This window comes from Littorina saxatilis, linkage group LG2, assembly GCF_037325665.1.
Source record: "Littorina saxatilis isolate snail1 linkage group LG2, US_GU_Lsax_2.0, whole genome shotgun sequence".
Classification (NCBI taxonomy): Eukaryota; Metazoa; Mollusca; class Gastropoda; order Littorinimorpha; family Littorinidae; genus Littorina; species Littorina saxatilis.
The window spans coordinates 67482012-67501674 of record NC_090246.1 but is presented as its reverse complement, the minus strand read 5'-3'; the positions used below and the strand labels follow the sequence as shown (position 1 = coordinate 67501674).

General features: G+C 44.7%; 1 protein-coding gene across 2 annotated transcripts in view; it reads left to right on the top strand.

The window, feature by feature from the left end:
- LOC138959592 (uncharacterized) overlaps positions 1 to 19663 on the top strand; it is a 236235-nt gene that overhangs the window by 199124 nt on the left and 17448 nt on the right. Inside the window, exons 119-136 of one of the 2 annotated variants that reach the window (XM_070331138.1) lie at positions 1859 to 2060; positions 2931 to 3125; positions 4696 to 4895; positions 5247 to 5748; positions 6643 to 6978; positions 7553 to 7798; positions 8159 to 8332; positions 8619 to 8789; positions 9550 to 9779; positions 10640 to 12124; positions 12971 to 13537; positions 14527 to 14760; positions 15112 to 15282; positions 15834 to 15989; positions 16504 to 16533; positions 17862 to 18047; positions 18477 to 18563; positions 19240 to 19568. In XM_070331138.1, coding sequence (XP_070187239.1) covers positions 1859 to 2060; positions 2931 to 3125; positions 4696 to 4895; positions 5247 to 5748; positions 6643 to 6978; positions 7553 to 7798; positions 8159 to 8332; positions 8619 to 8789; positions 9550 to 9779; positions 10640 to 12124; positions 12971 to 13537; positions 14527 to 14760; positions 15112 to 15282; positions 15834 to 15989; positions 16504 to 16533; positions 17862 to 18047; positions 18477 to 18563; positions 19240 to 19568 — 5501 coding nt within the window. The remainder of the gene's footprint in view (positions 1 to 1858; positions 2061 to 2930; positions 3126 to 4695; positions 4896 to 5246; positions 5749 to 6642; positions 6979 to 7552; positions 7799 to 8158; positions 8333 to 8618; positions 8790 to 9549; positions 9780 to 10639; positions 12125 to 12970; positions 13538 to 14526; positions 14761 to 15111; positions 15283 to 15833; positions 15990 to 16503; positions 16534 to 17861; positions 18048 to 18476; positions 18564 to 19239; positions 19569 to 19663) is intronic. The other variant, XM_070331139.1, reaches the window with a different exon arrangement.

Sequence of the window (19663 nt, the reverse complement as noted above, 5' to 3'; positions counted from 1 at the left end):
GTGGCGTGATCGCTGGAGTCATCAAGGGTGCTTCCCTTTCTGACGTCAAGTCTCGTACGCCCGTTCCTAAGTGGGATCTCTTATTGGTCATGGAGTTTCTGCGTTCAGCGGACTTTGAACCTCTCAGAGATGCCAGTTTTGCGAATCTTACACGCAAGTCCCTTTTCCTTTTGCTGCTAGCATCGGCACGAAGGGGCAGTGAGATCCACGCTCTTTCCGGTAATTCGGACGACATTTCCTTTGAATCAGATGGGTCCGTTACCTTGCGGTTTCGACCTGAGTTTCTTGCGAAAAACCAGGCTCCCGAGCGAGCTTCTCCTTTGGTTCATGTCAGGCCGTTGTCCACTATTCTGGCTCCGAATGATCCAGACTTAGTAAATTGCCCTGTTAGAGCCCTTCGCATCTACCTTGCCCGCGCTCAGTCTCTTAGATCCGCAGCTCAAAAGCTTTTGTTTATTTCTCTCAATACGGAGAGACATAAGGATATTACTAAGACGACTCTGGCCCGGTGGGTGTCGGCGCTCATTAAGCATGCTTACGAGTGGAGCCGCCGCAATGAAGGGGGGACACAGCCTGTCCTTCCTCTGGAATCAGCTCGGGCTCACGAGACGCGAGCTTGGGCTTCCTCCTTGGCCGTGTTACGATCAAGAAGACTGGAGGAGGTGCTACACACCGCATACTGGCGTTCCGAGGATGTCTTCATGAATTTTTACCTGCGTGACATCTCGGCTCTTCGCCAGGATGGATCTAGAGCTTTGCCTGCCATGGTGGCAGGGGGTCAGCTCTTGACAAGGATTTGAGAGTGAGTTTGAACTTTTTCTTGCCCACCGCCTTGTTGTTTCAATCTGCTACATGTGATTCGGAGTAGGAATATGTAATTTAATCGAAAATTTTATTGTAAATTTTCATTTAATAAATATACCTACCCGAATCACATATCGTAGTCCCTCCCACCTACCCCGCTTATGATTTGGAGATTTTATTCTTCGAGTCGAATGATAGGGGTCACGTGGTCAGTAGCAGTAGTGACGTAGTACGCAGGAGGGGAGGTAACTCCCTGGGTGCGTCGTCATTACCATAGCTACGTTTACACTTTTTTAGTTGGGGTTGCTCCCCTTAGACGGGTAGCCTTTTCAGACCTAGCACTTTAGACTGAGTCAACTGCTACATGTGATTCGGGTAGGTATATTTATTAAATGAAAATTTACAATAAAATTTTCGATTTTGTACAAGTAAAATGACTATTTCTAAGAATACTCACCTCAATTTAACTAATAGGAGTTACCTTACTTACGAGTGCTAGACTGAGATTGAGGTGATGTATTCGAAAGAAATATGACATTCAATGAAACAGAAAAAGGACGTCTAATAATACAACGGATCTCTGGTTATGATAGAGAATATTTGCAGGTTGAAGAAAAACTTTGGTTGGCATGGTCTCAGTCAAGACCTGTGGAAATGATGTTGCATGCAGAGAAAGCTAAACACAAAAAGTTGGTTCAGTCGAGCCTGTCTATAACGACCATTCAAGGGATTGACCAAAATGGTCGTTATGTACTGGTGGTCACTGTGAAAAACTGAATTAAATAGAAAACAAAATTGGGGAAGATCCTTTGGGGTGGTCAATATGGGCAGGGCGGCGTTATGGAGAGGTGGTCGCCATGGAGGTTTGACTGAAATGTTTTAGTGTGTATTGTCACTTTCATGAGTCTTGATTAGAAGTGTGCCACCTTAGTCTCTGCAATTACCAAAGTAATTTGGAATATGCCACCTTCCCGTTGTACTTACTAGTTAACAGTCTTTCTCACATTTAGAAAATATAATTTTTTTTATCAGACATGCACATTTTTCTTTCCAGGTGTTGTTCCGAAGGTACGGTTGGTCCAAGACATCGTACATGTATCCATTCTACCGCATCGTGACACAGCACTACAACTTTGACGATTACGCCAGCAAGGGCTCGATAGTGTACCCAGTCAGGAAATACCACCGTAACCTGAGAATGGTCACAGGCGCTTCGCTTGACCCTGACACGGGTGACCAGCTTGCCATTCTTGATGGTATGTATTAGTTCCTTGTTTGTTTGGGTCATTGTTTTCTTATTGGTTGCTCGGTCACGGCTTCATGTTGAGTAGCAGTAGAACAGTTGCCTGCCTGTATTGCAGTTTGAGAGACTTGAAAATGCCTTGACAAAAACATGCGTGTTGTATCCATGTAGCAATCCATATGCAAAGGAAAAGATACATAGCCAGTCACTGCTTTAATGTCAACAGTAGGGACAAACCTAATTCAGACAGAGTGGAAATAGACTGAACTACTGATTTAAAAAAAAAAAAAAGTTCCACCAATTTTATGAAGAAATTAGTCGACCAGTTGATCAGTTTTTTTCTTTTACTGATTGTAGACTTTTAAGCGAAAAGAACATGACAGTAACCAGGTTGGTACATTCTTTAAATCAATATTTTGACAGCTTGTTGCTGCCTTCTTTAGGATGGTAAAAAGTGAGGACTTGTATAACAACCTCACTGGGAAAGGAGAGAAATCCTGTAAATGAAACCGGCACGGTTGGCCTAGTGGTAAGGCGTCCGCCCCGTGATCGGGAGGTCGTGGGTTCGAACCCCGGCCGGGTCATACCTAAGACTTTAAAATTGGCAATCTAGTGGCTGCTCCGCCTGGCGTCTGGCATTATGGGGTTAGTGCTAGGACTGGTTGGTCCGGTGTCAGAATAATGTGACTGGGTGAGACATGAAGCCTGTGCTGCGACTTCTGTCTTGTGTGTGGCGCAGTTAAATGTCAAAGCAGCACCGCCCTGATATGGCCCTTCGTGGTCGGCTGGGCGTTAAGCAAACAAACAAACAAACAAACCTGTAAATCAGGGAGGGTTTTAGGAAGCATCACTGATAGTTGATGTTTGTGTTCTTACCTGACAGCGGGGGCAGTGGAGGTGAAGAACGATGAGTTCTGGGACTACGACCGTCAGGTGGACCTGGAGGGCTTCTCCACCAAGCAGCTGTACGACACCCTATCCAAACAGTCCCGCGGCGTTACGCAGGCCATCAGTCAGCACAAGGACAACGTCAAGCAGATGTATCAGCGTATCGCAAACCAGTCAGAGTCCCTGAAAGGTATTCTCTTTGTGAAGAAGTAATGTATACTCTTTTTGACTCACATGCGAAGCAAAAGTGAGTCTATGTACTCACCCGAGTCGTCCATCCGTCCGTCCGTCCGTCCCGGCGTCCGTCCGTCCGTCCGGAAAACTTGAACGTTGGATTTTCTTGGACACTATTAAGTCTATCAACACCTGATGTGGCCTGATGGTGTATGGTTACAAGATCTCAAAAAACATGTGCGGCAACTTGACCTCAATTCAAGTTCAAGGTCACAGGGGCCGTAATTGTTGTCTGAAAAACGACCATTTTTCACATTTTCGCATTTTTTTCTGAAGTTATCGAGAATGGCAACTTAGCTATGTATGCTATACAGGGCAATGTAAGCCCTATCTTTGGACACCAGTTTGGTTGACCTTGCTTCAAGGTCAAGGTCGCAAGGGTCCTTTAAAGTTGGATTGTATACATAGTTTGAAGTGACCTTGACCTTGAACTATGGAAGGTAACTCTTCCAAATCTACATATGTGTGAGGGAAATACATTATACTTACAAAAGTGAGTCTATATACTCACCGACATCGTCCGCCTGTCCTTCCGGACGTCCGGGCGTCCGTCCCCCCCGTCCGTCTGTGAAACCTTTAACATTGTATATTTCTTGGACACTATTAAGTCTATCAACACCAATTGTGGCCTGATGGTGTATGGTTACAAGATCTTCAGAAACATGTTTGGCAACTTGACCTCACTTCAAGGTCAAGGTCACAGGGGCCATAATTGTTGTCTTAAAAACGATTGTTTTTCACATTTTCACAGTTTTTTCTGAAGTTATTGAGAATGGCAACCTTAGCTATGTATGCTATACAGGGCAAAGTAAGCCCTATCTTTGGACACCAGTTTGGTTGACCTTGCTTCAAGGTCAAGGTCGCAAGGGTCCTTCAAAGTTGAAATGTATATATTTTGAAGTGACCTTGAACTATTGAAAATAACTCTTCCAAAACTACATATGTGTGAGGGAAATACATTATATTTTCATACTAACTCACGTTAGGTTACATATCTTCAAGTTCCAAGTTTTCTGTAATTATTTTCTTTACTGAATAAATATTGTTTTTCTCAGTTTTATTGTAAAATTATTGTAAAATTATTCTGAAAGAAAGATCAAGGTCTGTTCAGCATGTGAGTCGTGTGGGCTTTGCCCTTCTTGTTTGGTAGGTTGTTGTGTTCTGTGTTTCATCTCAACGTGAACAAAATCTAGTAAATCCCTAGATGTTGCAAGTCATCCTTTCACCAGAGTGTCTTTTTGTCTGTTCGTCTGTCCATCCATCACCTCTCTCTCTCTCTCTCTCTCTTTCTCTCTCTCTCTCTCTCTCTCTCTCTCTCTCTCTCTCTCTCTCTCTCTCTCTCTCTCTCTCTCTCTCTCTCTCTCTCTCTCTCTATATATATATATATATATATATGTTGTCACGTTTGAATCAGTCAATTTGTTTGAACCAGTAAAGGACTCGAACCCTCTGTAATTTTTGTCAAATGAATGCTGCCTAATCATATCCATAAATGAAACTCTCACATACTTTTATGACTCTTTCAGGCCTGTGGGCTGCCAAGATGAACCTAAATGGAAAGACAGCCCTGGCCACAGATGAGGATCTTGCCACCTACGACAGAACATTGTCCGACCTTGAGAGGGAACTGGAAAGAAGGATGACGCTGGGTCGACAGTTTGAAGACGTTCTAGCAAGGCAGGAGCAGCTGATGCTTGATGATGAAGCTGGACGTGAAAAACATCAGGTAAGTACATTAGAGTTATGGTGTGTGGGTTTCTTCTTCATTTTTAGAGTGACAAACAAGCTGTCAGGCTAGATTATTTTGAAGAAGCATGAGTTCCTCATTCCAGTATTAGTTGTTCAACGTTTTTGTGTCTAAGTATAGTAGGTCATTGTTTGCATGTTTATTTGTCACTGATAGACATTGGTCATTTGCTCACCAGTGCTCAAATTCTGATTATTCCTTTGGGTTTGAACATTTTAGTCTGGAATGAAAAATTGCTTGTGTAGATTAGTTTATAAAAACCTGCATAAATTCCAGCAATGTTGAATATGGACTTATCATTTTAACAGAAGAAAAACATATTTTTTCTAGGTGAATTATGAATCGCCCATGCGTGAAGCAGTTCGCATGCTGAGAGAGCACACTACCAAGCTGCAGAGCGGAGATCTCACCAACTCCGATGGAGACTTCCACCGCAGCTGGCACAATGCTGTCGACCACCGTGTCGCTCTCCTCATCGAGAAGATGTCTGCCGAGATCACTGATGAGTGTCGTCGCGTGGGAGCCTGGGGAATTCTGGGAGAAGGCACAGGAGGCCAGCTGCTGGTCAGCGGTTCCAGAATGCCCATCTCCCGCAACGATTTGTTCGACGGTTCGGGCAGCGTGCGCTCATCGTCAGTGACTGTAGACGAGAAGACAGGATTGTTGCGTCCCAAGGCAGGAAGTCAGATGCTTTGCACTGATGGGATAGTGATGGCGGTTCCGCCACAGCACTTTGTTCATCCTCAGACGGGTCGTGTGCTACCCATCTTGGGTAACGTGTCATACGACCCCATCACGTCCAGGCTGGTGTTTGTCATTGACTCTGCCACAGGTAAGCGACCAGATAAAGTTTACTTTTTTTGCTGCTGCACCTGCCTGTGGACAGCTTTGTTTATTGCCGATTTGCCTGATTGATCTTTGCAAGGTTTTGTTTGTTTTTGCAGCCTCTTAAGTGCACAGGTTCATTTGTGTGAAGATATTTTCGATGACTTACTTGGCAGATAACGTGTGTAAATGTGGGCGCGGTAACTGTACTTTTTTCCCCCTCTGCTTCATTCCATCTGTTAACTGGAACGGGTGTTTATTTCGATAACCACCCAGCAACCAAATAATAGCTGAAGCTTGCATTTTTCATGATACACTAACTTCGACCATTATTTTTAATATCCTCTGAGACTCGGTGTGTATCCTTTACCTAATTAGCAAGAAGTGCACGAAGGTCTGATAACTGTTGGTTCAACAGGTTCCTTTTCCCTATGGTAATGGCATTAGCTGCTGAAACATTCTTGCTAACAATAAAAAAAACAAGAATTGTAGGTTATTGGAACAATTAAACGTTCCTTCTTCTTCTTCTTCTTCTGCATTCGATGTTGATGGCCGTGCTAAATCCTCAGACCAGTGGCTGCCAGGAAGTCCGCAGTCTTGCGCAGTTCGTCGGCAGGACCCCAGAGTTTGGCTCCAACACTGGTCTCTTCTTGCCAGAACTTCTGGCGTATTGTCTCTAGATGGGGGCAGTTCTGGAGAATGTGCTCCGGAGTTTGCTCTTCCGAGCCACATTCACAGTGTGCGTCATACGCAAGGCCCAGTCTCTTGAGGTGTTTCTTCAAATTAAACGTTCCAATAACCTACAATTCTTGTTTTTTGATTCTGAATTTTGGAACGTTTAGCAGTCTATCTGTTTTTGGATTTCTGCTCATTCTTTTTCACATCATTTTGTCTGTCACAGGTGAAGCAGCCCGATCAGAAGAACCCTTCATCCCCTTCATACTATACCCGACCAACCCCAACACTGGCGCCCCAGTGGAAACCAGGCTGAAACCTCTGCAGAGCAAGAGCGACCTACGCTACGGAGCGCCTATGTCTGACCCAGAGTGCGGCCTTCACGTTCCCATCCTTGCCATGACCCTTCACCCTCAGACCGGTGCTGTGTTGCCGGTGGGTGGTGTGCACACTGACCCTGTGACGGGGTTGCCGGTGCCGATCGAAATCGGGTCGTTGATGGCAGATCCTGCGAGTGGCCGCGCGGTTCCTGTGCTGGCTGTTGCTCTGGATGAAGAGACTGGTGAGTAGCAGTATAGATCTGTATTCAGTTATTGTGGACATTTTCTGCTTATTGCAAAACTATTGATGAACTGTACTTATGCATTGCTGAGAAACAGCATTTTGGGTTGTGAGTTGTACATTTGTAGGCTTCTGTTTGGCTTAAAGTAAGAAGGTAGTATCTATATTTTGAAAGAGCTTTGTTTGTAGGTTTACAGCCCACTTTGTCAACATCACGGGCCAATGTATTTAGACATAACCATCATCGAACGCTGAAGAAGAAGAAGAAGAAGTAGAAGCAGTTTGTAGGTTTGAATTTAGGAAAGGATTCAGCTGTGAAAAAGAGATAGAGGAACAAAGAGAGAAACACACAGAAAATAATCTTCACCAAGTGCTAGTTAAATGTGAAGTCTTTATTTGAATATGAGCAATTGAGAAATGAGGAATGAAACTGGAAAACTCTTTGAAGACGTTATGCTGTCTCAGCAGGTCATATCATACTTTACAAGATATCTCCCTCTGTCATTTCATGCTTTCCAAGATATCTCCCTCTTTCATTTCGTACTTCACAAGATATCTCCCTCTTTCATTTCCAGGCGTAGTGGTACCAGTGGGAGGCTCTAAGGATGGTGATTGTGCCGAGATCCCCATCATCCCAGGTGACTCGTTCGTGGATGGTCCCAGCGGCAAGCTGGTTCGAGTCCACAGCGGCTTTGTGTCCAGGAACGAGGTCAAACCCTCAGCCGGTGGATATCAGTCTCTGCTGGATGCTACTGTGCTGGCCTGTGAGGCAAGGGCGCTGGACACTTTGAGAGAATACAAGGATGCTGTACATTCTGCTGGTAAGTTGGTATTCGCTTTTCCTGGTTTGTGTATTTTATCACAATGTTTGTGGTATTGTCCTTACATTCTGCTGAATTTGCTTCAAAGGCTGTCAGCTTTTGAGGTTAAGCTTGTGATGTAATGTACGTAGGCAGGTCAAGATTTGACAGCACTGTACATTGGTACACTCCATTTGGTACTATCATTCTGTACCTGTAAAGAATGGAAAATGTTCAGAGATATTTAGAGCTCAGTATGAAAACGTGAATCAAAGGGAATGGTAATACAGCACATTAAAATACATTAAAATCGAGCAGTCATGTTCTACAGCATCTGTAATACCTATTTGAATTTCACTTCCATGTTTTCTGAATATGCAGGTTCAGATGGCAGCAGCCCCAACGTGCGACACGAGGAGAGCACCATGGAAGGAGCACTGAAGGAACTGGGCAAGACTCGCAATCGCATGAAGGCCCATCTGCTGCGTACACGACAGGACATCGATCGCAGAAAGAATCGTGCTGCTATCCTGGCTACCACAGGTGGATCCCCAGGTTGGTGAATGCTGTTTTACTGAACTGGTCTGACCTGTTTTGTTCTGAAGGAAAAGAAAAGTCTTCATCCACCTGTGGAGACACACTGCTCGCTATTGATTTGCCTATAATGTCATGCGGGAAAGTTTGCCTCAATTTTCCCAGAGAAACAACTCTTTCACAATAACCCATACAAACCCGACAATCCGGAATTAGTCTATTAAGGTGCTAGCTAAAAGAAAAATTTCCATGTTTATGTAAAAGGAAAATGGGCATTAAAGTTATCTTATCTTATTTTGATCCACAGGCATGTACGAGTTCTCCAGGACTGGCCAGCTGCTGCCCATACTGGTGGGCACCTCCATGGCTGATCCGGCTGGAACCGGACAGGAGGTTCCCATCCTGGGCGCTGACCGTGACTCTGGGTCCGGCAAAGTGGTTCCGCTGGGTGGAACTATGGAGGACCCTGAGGGAGAGGGTAAGCAGGATGAGTTCTCAAAGTTTTCAAGGAATGCAGCTTTCTGTGTGAACTGAGAAAGAAAACAAACTTGCATCGGTCTCGAATAGCATTAACCTGTTTGCTGCCAAGACATATACAAACATTACCTGTAGTTACCTGAATTAACAACTTATAGCGTGCCCTTGATGTATAAATGAATACACCACACACATACACATTGTTTGTTTGTTGTTTTTCTTCTTCTTCTGTCACTGTTCATTGAACGTTTTTTTTGTTAAAGCAAGTTAACCAGGACGTCAGCTGACGTCCTACAGGCAGTTAAAGGGTTAACTGCTGAAGAGACGATACACAATAATAACCAACCAGCCATCAAGGAATGCAGACTTTCATCATCACCAGAATGATACAATGGAACCCCCCCCCCCCCCCCCCTTTTAAGACCTTCAAAAATCGGAGAAAATCAGGTTTTTACAATGAAAGGAGTCTTTTAAAGTGGTAAATTTATAGAGGTTATGAACAGAAAATCTGGGAAAACGGGTCTTAAAAGGGAGGTAGTCTTGAATTGGGGGGTCTTAAAAGGGGGGTTCCACTGTATATATTATCGTCTTTGGCTGAAAATGTACATTAAGCTTTCATGCACACTGCAGTGATCATAAGACTTGTATTTTTGGCCTCTATTTTTAAATCTGTGCTGTGCTCATCAGCAATCAAACATCCTCTGCTATATGAATAAAATGAATACAAAATAACTGAGTCATCGTAAAAACCTTTCTTGTAGGGCTGGTTCCCATCATGATCGGCCGCAAGGCAGTGGACCCAGTGTCAGGAGAGATGAGCCCGGTGATTGGCGCCAAGCTCAACAAGGAGAGCAAGCTGGTGGTGCCGGTGACTCAAGCCTCCAGCGCTCACCGCAAACCCAAACCTCCGCCCGGTGCTGTTGGCATGTTGGAGGAGGAGATAGTGGCCAGGAGGGGATACTGGAGGCGCCAGAGGCAGCGAGAACAGGAGGTAAGGGATGCTCTGGGTGTGTTTTGGGGTAAAATCTGTGCTTTTCTCTGAAACTGAAAGTCAGACCCGTGACTGCCAAAGAAGTGTATCGTTGAAACACTGTAACCTATGCCACAAAGATGCACACACGCATTTCATCCTAGAGGATGGTCGGAAATAACTCTGTCGGGTTTGTGTGGGTTGTGAATAACCTTGCTTTTTCGGGGACAGATAAATGCACACGTGCTCCTTGTCCACGTGTTTCAGACACTACCCTTGCTTGTGATTGGCCCGTGCAATGTTGGTCTCCCTCAAAGCAAGGGTATTCACTCTTTCATAACCCATACAAACCCGATAGAGTTATTTTTGGAATTCATTTATTTCTTGCAGATTTTGTAGAAAAAGACGCTTCCAACTGTAGCACTTTCCTGTTTTGAAACTCCGGCCAGGCTTGGGCACCTGCTCATACCAACCGGCTGCACTTTTGAAAGTCTTTTATATTACGGCCAGTGTTTTTTGTGTGTATTTAGGAGTTTTATTTTGTTTGATTGAATTGCTTCAGTTTGGTTATTGATCAGCTTTGTTGCTCACAAGGCAAAGTGCATTTGATTGCTGTTTACCAAGAATCATGCTGTGGTTCCACTGATTTAGTTCCTATTGTTCTGTTTTGCTTGCGAGTGTTCATGTTAAGTTATGATTAAATTCAGATTTTGACAGATTTCCTTCTGTGTGAAGTTAATCAATCATTCAATATCTGACTGCTGCTCTACCTAGGCAAGAATATGTACAGAGCAGATACCACCATTTTGTGTGATCTGACATCTTTTCTATATTATCACATACACTTCCACTAAACAATTCTCTCTGTTCTTTGCGTTCAGCTGGCCAAGAAGGAGCAGGAGCTGGCCCTGACCATGATGTACAACCTGGACACCATCACATCCCGCCACGTCCAGCGATCCCTGGAGGACATGGACAGCCAGGCCAACCAGCTGCTGGAGAACGCCAAGCGAGAAGTCCAGCGTCGCGGAGCTGCCCAGCAGGACTACGCCTCCGTCATCCCTGCGGACATCGTGGCCATCCTCACCGCCGGTGACAAGGAGGAACACGAGCGTGAAGAGTCTCACGTGGCCACGCAGGTCAAGTTCTCGGAGGTGATCAGAAAATGCTTCGCCAAGCTGGAGCAGGAGGAGAAGCGGTACCAGGACAGGCTGGGTGACCTGGAGGGCGCCATGAACCCTGAGGCCGAAACCACCACCATGCAGCGCTACAAGCAGGCCAAGGCTAGGCTGCAAGGCGAGCTCAGAGACCAGCTCAGGACCAGGATTGAAAACATCGACGAGCAGCACTCTTCCCTGGAGTATGCCCGACAGTTCTCAGAGCTGTGCCTGGTTGAAGCCAAGGTGATCCTCACTCGCAGCGCTCTGCTTGCCGGTGACTATGATGCCCAGCTCGTTGGTGTGTACGGTGACGCTGACGCCTCAGGAAACCAGGACTCTGAGCTGATCCCACTCCTGAGGCAGCTGATCGCTATGCTGGAGTCTGGAGGACCGTTCTACCTGTCCCCGGAGTTGCTGAACTTGCTGCATATGGGTCAGGATGGTGGCAGCACCTCCAACGTGACCAACATCAACGTACACGGTCAGCAAGGTGGTGGTGGACTCGGAAAACAAGGAGCAAGGCTTCAGCTTCCACAACAGCAGAAGCAGCAGCCACAGAAGCAGGGCCAGAAGACCTCCAGCACGTTGGTGAAGAGTTCAGGCACAGACAGCACGGACTCACCATCATCTCGGTCTTCAACAGGCGTCATCGTCATTGGTGACATGTCCAGAGCCAAGACTTCAGGCAACCTGTCTGAACAGGAGATGGACGACAAGAAGAAGTTCCTCTTTGAGAAGCAGGCCTACGAGGCAGCCAAGCTGGAGAACGACCTCCACTCTGACGAGGTTCAGAACCTGGAGGATACCATCAATGACTTTGAGAAGAAGAAGAAGGACTCCAAAGAGGACATATCCAAAGACTTTGCCGCCAAACTGGCCAAGGCTAAGAACGAGAAGGACAAGGAGAAGATCATGATGGACTACGCCAACAACATGAGTAAGCTCAACAGCTCCCTGGAGAAGCAGAAGCAGCAGCAGCTGGCTGGGTTACGAGAGAAGCTCTTGGAACTCCGACGCCAGAGGAAGAAGCAGCTGCACCACCAGCACATCGCAGAGGCCCAGAACGAAGGAGTCGCGGCTGATGAGGTGCCTGACATCACACAGCAGTCGCGCGACGAGATGATGCACGACCTCAAGGTCAAGCAGCAGAAGCTTGAGATTCAGGCTGCTGAGCTGAAGACTGCAGAGATCCATTCTGTGGAGCGGGTGAGGCTCACTGTTTGTTATAAGGGTGAAAGTGGGGAGCCCTGGACATTTTCAAGCTCCCCCCGCGGGTTAGGGGGAAGAATTTACCCGATGCTCCCCAGCATGCCGTAAGAGGCGACTAACGGATTCTGTTTCTCCTTTTACCCTTGTTGTGTTTCTTGTATAGAAAATAGTCAATGTTTGTAAAGATTTTAGTCAAGCAGTATGTAAGAAATGTTAGTCCTTTGTACTGGAAATGTGCATTCTCACAGTAAGGTCATATATTGTACTACGTTGCAAGCCCCTGGAGCAATTTTTTGATTAGTGCTTTTGTGAACAAGAAACAATTAACAAGTGGCTCTATCCCATCTCCCCCCTTTCGCCGTCGCGATATAACTTTGAACGGTTGAAAACGACGTTAAACACCAAATAAAGAAAAGTAAAGAAAGACATTTTCAAGCCAAGTGATAAGAGTCTGGCATCAGAATCATTGAAAGGTTCACCTATTCTACTAGTTTTCAAAACATTTTATGTTAAACAATTGGTTTTTTTCGTAAGCAGGATTGTTTTATAGGTTGTGGATAATGATTGAATCATGAAAGTGTATGTGAAGGATCTGTTTGAATAAAATGCTTAATGCTTTGTCCTGTTACTTTATCTGTACCAGGTGTGAGTGCTTATTTACTGCATTTGCAATTAGGGCAACACATGAGAAAGTTTTCCTATCACACAGGACAAAGCATTAGGATAAAGATTTTATGGTGCAGGCAAGATTAAGGCGTTGTTGTTTCTAGGTAGATAGTATGGAAGTATGATAGGAAGAATAATCTTCATGATTGGATACATTTTGATGTCTTCTCTCAACAGTCCTTTGATGAAGTGGACATTGATGATGGCTTTGGGGACTTCTTGCAAAACCTGGGACTCAGCCGAGAGAAGACATCGGACATTTTGAAGCGAGCAGTTGATCGAAACAACCTACTGATGGACTGTTCATCTGATTTCATCAAACAACTAAAGCTGCGCAAGGGCCGTGATATCAGCAATGAGGTTAGCGACAGTGATGCAGAAAACCTCACAGAGGAGGAGTTAGAAAATCTGAAAGAGGCAAGAAGCACACAGAATGAAGCTGATCGACTGGACGAGGAGAGTTTCGTCATGAAAGCATGGAAGGAATATGAGAAGGATCAGCTGCGACGCGAGCAGGAAGAGGCTCTGAAGGAGTTGCTGAAGAACTCCTCGGCTGAGGAGCGTGATCGCATCCTTGCCGACTTCCACGATCAGACTCGCCGCGTGGAGAGTCGTCATCAGGATGACAAGCAGCGCCAGCAGGACAAGTTGATCGCAAAGCTGGCAGCCAGGAAGCGCATGGACGAGCAACTAGACCGTGACAGGGCTGTCAACAAAGAGCTGGATCACATCACCAGAAACCATGTGAGTGTGAAAAAAAAAGAAATACAGTGGAACCTCTCGTTTAAGACCCCCCCCCCCCCATTTAAGACTCCCTCCCTTTCAAGACCCTGCTTTCTAAGATTTTCTGTTCATAACCTCTGTAAATTTGCCACTAGTTTACGACTCCCTCCTTTTTAAGACCTGCTTGTCTTAGATTTGTGGAGGTCTTAAAAGGGGGTTCCACTGTAGTGAATATCAATTCATTAGCTTAGCTAAGCTTGTGGAAGTTTCTTCTTATCTAGAGTGGAATTGCCAGTGTTTCCAACACCAGTTCCTCATTTTTACAGTTTTTGTGTGTGTGTGTGTTCGTAAGCTGAAATTCTTATCTTCTTCTTCTTCTGCGTTCGTGGGCTGAAACTCCCACGTACACGTGTTTTTGCACGAGTGGATTTTTACGTGTATGACCGTTTTTACCCCGCCATTTAGGCAGCCATACGCCGCTTTCGGAGGAAGTATGCTGGGTATTTTCGTGTTTCCATAACCCACCGAACTCTGACATGGATTACAGGATCTTTTCCGTGCGCACTTGGTCTTGTGCTTGCGTGTACACACGAAGGGGGATAAGCCACTAGCAGGTCTGCACATAAGTTGACCTGGGAGATCGGAAAAATCTCCACACTTAACCCACCAGGCGGCCGCGGCCGGGATTCGAACCCTCGACCTTCCGATTAAGAGGCCGACGTCTTACCACCCCGCCACAGCGCCCGTCGAAATTCTTATCAATGTGAGGTGGCTCAGTCACTAATGCTGCTAAAAACGGCAGTATGGAGTAAAACAAATAGTGAAAAATGTTTATAGGTACGTTAACTAATGTAAGATTTTGATGATGATCGGTGCATCGTTTCACATACAGCTGATGCTATATAGCCTTTTTATTATTACAGTGTTTCAGCATTACAAAGAGGTACATATGCTATATGTAATTTACACTTCTGTGAGAAGAATCTTAACACCAATTTCTCACCTTTCAGGCTGCAAAGGGAGACAATGAGTCTGCGGAGATGATTTCCACCATTGTCGACCAACTGAACGGCGAATCTCTGAACGCAGAACAGGAGGCTCTTGTTCAGGAGCAGCTCTCGCGACAGGAAGCCCTGGAGCTCCAGCACAGAGAGCAGCAGCGATTGGTCGAACACAACATGGATGAAGACCTGGCCAATCAGCAACGAGCTGTCAATGACCAGATCAACCAACAGAAGAGGCTGGTAAGTGATGGGTGTGTTTTGAGAATGATTGGTGTGGTTGGGGTAGGTTTTGTAATTGATTTTACATTGTAATTGGAATTAAATGTGCGTGTATATAGTGTGTGTGTACGTGTGTGTGTGTCTGTGACTGTGTGTGTGTGTGTGTGTGTGTGTGTGAAATGAGAGTATTTCAAAAGCCCAATACAAATAATTAGGAATTGGATAATGGCATTTACGTTTTTTGGGGTGTGTGGCTAGGGGGAGGGGAGTGTGGCATTTTGCTCTGTTTTTATTCTGCATTTACAATTTCTGCAATGACAAACATGCACAGGAATCTGTGTTTAACTGTTACTTTGTTACTGCTTTTACCAGGTGGCTGACTCGCACAAGGCCCAGTTTGACAGGGAGTTGCTGCTCAAGGGCGACAAGCTCTCTGATGATGAGTACAAGAGGCTTTTGGCTAAGTTCAAACAAGAGCAAGAAGCCATTGACCGCAACCTCCAGTCTGAGAGGGATAGGCAGAACAAGGCACTGGCTGATAAGGTATTTTCCATGTGGGTGTGCGTGTTTGTTTGTGCGGTGTGTGTGTTTGTGTGCGTGTTTGTTTGTGCGGTGTGACCCAGTGTGTGTGCGCATGTGTGTGTGCGTGTTTGTTTGTGCGGTGTGTGTGTGTGTGTGCCCATGTGTGTGTGCATGTTTGTTTGTGCGGTGTGTGTGTGCAAGTGTCTACGCATATGAATGTGGCTGTTCTATGTGTATTTGTATATTTGGTTTAATTTGATTTATGTGTATCTGTGTATCTGTCTGTCTGTCTGTCTGTCTGTCTGTCTGTCTGTTGATGTGTGCTTCTGGACAGTGTCTTTGTTTCTGCATAATATATGGATAGTCTCTGTGCATATTATTTTATCCCCTTCGATATAAGGATGTAACTGTTATCAGATTGCTGAGCGTCGCCAGAAGCGAGTGGCATAGTGGTCAAGAGATGCTGTCTGTCGGTTGGTGTATGCATCTGTGTCTGTGTGTCTGTATATGTGTATGTTCTGTGCATATTGGCTTATCCACTTGTTTCATATAAGTTATGTGACTTTGACCAGATTGCGGAGCGTCGCCAGAAGCGAGTGACACAGCTGTCGGAGATGCAGAAGCTTGAGATGGAGGAGGAGTCGATACGCCAGCAGCAGGAGAGAGATAAGCTCAACGAAAAACTGGCCAAGCAGGTGGAGAGCACCACTCTCAAAGACTCTGTAAAGGTAAGTCAACGTACACATTTCGTTTGTCTTTTTATTTTATTTTATTTAAAAGAAATGTTTTTAATGTAATTTTTTTTTTTTTTTTACAATTTTTGTTTGTTTTTGTTTGTCCATTTATTTTTCTGCCTCATCTAGATGTTGGAAATCAACCACTGGTAACACTGGTCCGACTGGAAAGCTGGATTTTGAAATAACAGCCAGCTTTCAAAGTAATCTCTTTCTTGTTGCCTTGATTGTACATATCCTTTTACTCAAAAGCATAGCAACACAAGATGATTGGGTAGGAATAATAAAGCAGAAAGGAAAACAGAAGTAGTGATTTCTTTATCACAGCAGGAGATGGTGTGGGGTCAGGTGGACTAGCAACAGGGCAACCTGCATGCTTGGGCTTTTGTATGTGACTTTCATATGCATGTTGAGCAAGTTATGCAATAAGATGCACTTTCGTTTGTGCATAATTAAGTCACACAGTGGCAGTAGTAATAAAAGTTGAATTGTAACTGTTTTTAATCAGACTGTCGGTCATGACTCATCGTCTCCTGAGGTATGTATGATGTGCATGAAAGCTCCCTGTTGTTATGAGCTGTGATGTGCAATAACATGGTTTACTTAGGCACCCTTTTTGATGTTGCATAATGTGCCAAATTTGTTGATAGTGGAACACTTGTGTGAATTCGGTGTTGAATAGTTTGTGACTTTCAATACTGATTATTGGCTGTGATCACCAGCATTTAAACGCTTTGGTACAAGCACTGGTGTCTGTAATATATATATATTAATGTGTGTGTGTGTGTGTGTGTGTGTGAGGGTTGGTGTGCTTGCGTGGCATGGGTGGATGGGTGCGTGCGTGTGCATATGTGCATGTGTGTGCTAATGCTAATTAAGTGCTTGCGTGCATACGTGTGTGCATGCATACATGCATGTGTGTCTGTGTGTGCTTGTGTGCGTGCGAGCACATGCAGAAGTGTGTTCTCATGCCTGTCTGTCTGTCTGTCTCGGTCTCACAGTGTCTGCATCTCTGTGTGTTCTGGCAATCCATGTGTGGAATGTTGCTGTATAAATTATCACTCCAGTGTTGGTGAATGCATGCTCATGGAGAGGCATAGTTTCACTGTTGCTGAAAATAAATATGCATTGCATGAATGCTTTGTTAATGTTATTGTGTGCACAGACTTTAGGCAAAGGTACGAGGTGGTCGAAAGCACTGTGAACTCTGATAGTTTACTTTTTATTTGTATACTCTCTTTATATTTTAGGAGAATATTATGTGTCTAATACGCCATCTTATGTCATGCTAGAGAGTTTAATTGTTGCACATTTCTTGAAAGGTGAAGACTGCTGGATCAGTAACAAAATATGCAAATTTATACAATATAAGGCTATTATCACACATCACCTTTGTTGATTTGATGGCAGAGAATTGCTACATGATTTGAGAACTGCATGTTCAAATAGTGCAGGTTATTTACCAGGGTGTGCAACTGAGCTTTACATTCAAGCCTGGGTTTTTATAGGTAACGTGACCCTTGTGTTTTCTCCTGAGTTGAAAATAGAGAAGAGATCATCGTGTCAGAGAAGCTTATTTTCACTGGGACTGGTGAGAGACGATATCCGGTTACTGAAAGATATTTGATACTTCGTTCCTCTCCTTTACACCAGTTCCACTCTTGGTACCCGGCTTCCACAAAAGAATGAATTAAGTTTACATCATTTTCGGTTATCATTTCAGGGTACAGATTCAAGGGGGGGGGGGGGGGGGGGGGGTGGTAGCCTATGGGGTGCAAGGAAGCTTTATAATTACCTGGTTTCTGCTTCTCTTGTACTTCTTTTTGCAATCAGGTTTTATTTTCTCTCTCTTCTCTCTCTACCCAGGGCAAAGACGGCAAGCAGGCAGAGAACATGATCTACACAGTACTGCGACAACGCCACATGAAGGAGGCCATCCACTTGGAAGACCAGCTGGCCAGAGTGAGAGAGGCCGCTCTGAGGCAACGGCTGGCTGATACTGAGCAACACAGACAGGAAGAACGCGAAAAACTCCTCTCTGCTTTCGAACAGGTCTGTTGGAGATGATATGCTGCAATATATTTTAGGCTTTGGTGTGTAGCGAAAAACGCTGCCGCAGCAGAAGATAGAAGACACCAACCAACGCCTGATGCTTAACGAGCCATATTTATAATGTCCCATATGGTTCAGTTGGTACCAAAAGGGCATTAAGTTAAAAGAAAAAAACAAACATTTGGTCAGAATATGATGCTTAAAGTCATTTTCCAAAGCCCAGAGTGACGTTTTCAGTTACTTTTCAAGCAGGAAACAGAAATCATTTGTTTTTTCTATGATTTTGTTTTCTTAGTAATAAACATGCATATGTTTTGATATCTCTTGATGGTAGATTTTGACGCAGTTGTCTAAAGTTTGAGAAAGATAGTGATGTCATAGGTCAAGAACTCGAGGAGGAAAGTTGACAGATCTTTTCACCTTTTTCAGGAGCTGTTGGGCCTTGTTGGCAACGCAGGTTCTATGTCTCAAGAAGAACTGACTCAGCGTAAGGAAGCCCTCAAGAGACAGCAACAGGTAAGTTGACATCTGCAGTTTGGTTCTCTTTGATTTGTCATACTTTTGGGATGTGTTTGCAGCCATATGATACTTTTGGGATGTGTTTGCAGCCATATGATACGTTTGGGATGTGTTTGCAGCCATATGATACGTTTGGGATGTGTTTGCAGCCATATGATACGTTTGGGATGTGTTTGCAGCCATATGATACTTTTGGGATGTGTTTGCAGCCATATGATACGTTTGGGATGTGTTTGCAGCCATATGATACGTTTGGGATGTGTTTGCAGCCATATGATACGTTTGGGATGTGTTTGCAGCCATATGATACGTTTATATGAATAGTGCACTATGACTGTTCTAAAATGTAGTTGTGCTAATATTGCTTTAAACCCTTTCCCACTTGTTATTTTATAGGAGGAGATGTATGAGGTACTTTGAAGGATGTGTGTGTGTGTACACATATACGTGTGTGTGTTAGTGTGGATGTGTGTATGTATGTCTCTGTATGTCTGTGTGTGTGTATTCATAGATTTCTGGTTCTGTCTACCTTTAAACAAAGCGGTGCTGTATTGCAGCGGCTAGTAATAGTGTTTGCCCATATACTCATTCCTTTTGTACTGCATAAGTCATGGTGCACTGCTTTTTTCAAATACTTTTCACTGATCGTCCCATTGTATATATCTCCCCACAGAAACAGCTCAACGATTTCGACAACCTGACCACCCAGCTTCTAAACCAGGCAGAAAAAGAAACACTCCCACAACAGGAGATTGAGGACACCAACCAGCGCCTGACGCTCAAAGAAAAGCAGCTGAGGGAGATCGCAGAAGCCATGTGCAGCTACTCCCCAGTGGACGAGCTGAAGAAAAAATACGAGCTGGAGGCGCGAGAAGCCGCGGCAGAGGTGGAGAAATACCGGAGAGAGGTGATGCAGAAGATGCAGGCGGAGCTGGACAAGAGGAAGGCGGAGCAGAAGAAGAGAGAGGAGGAGCGGAAGAGGAAGATGCAAGCTCAGATGCAGTGAGTTGATCCATCTAGCGGCTTAAAATACTTTGCTGGTTTTGTCAGTAATCAAAAAACAAGAAAAGTTAAATGTTTTGGATCGTTTAATTAGA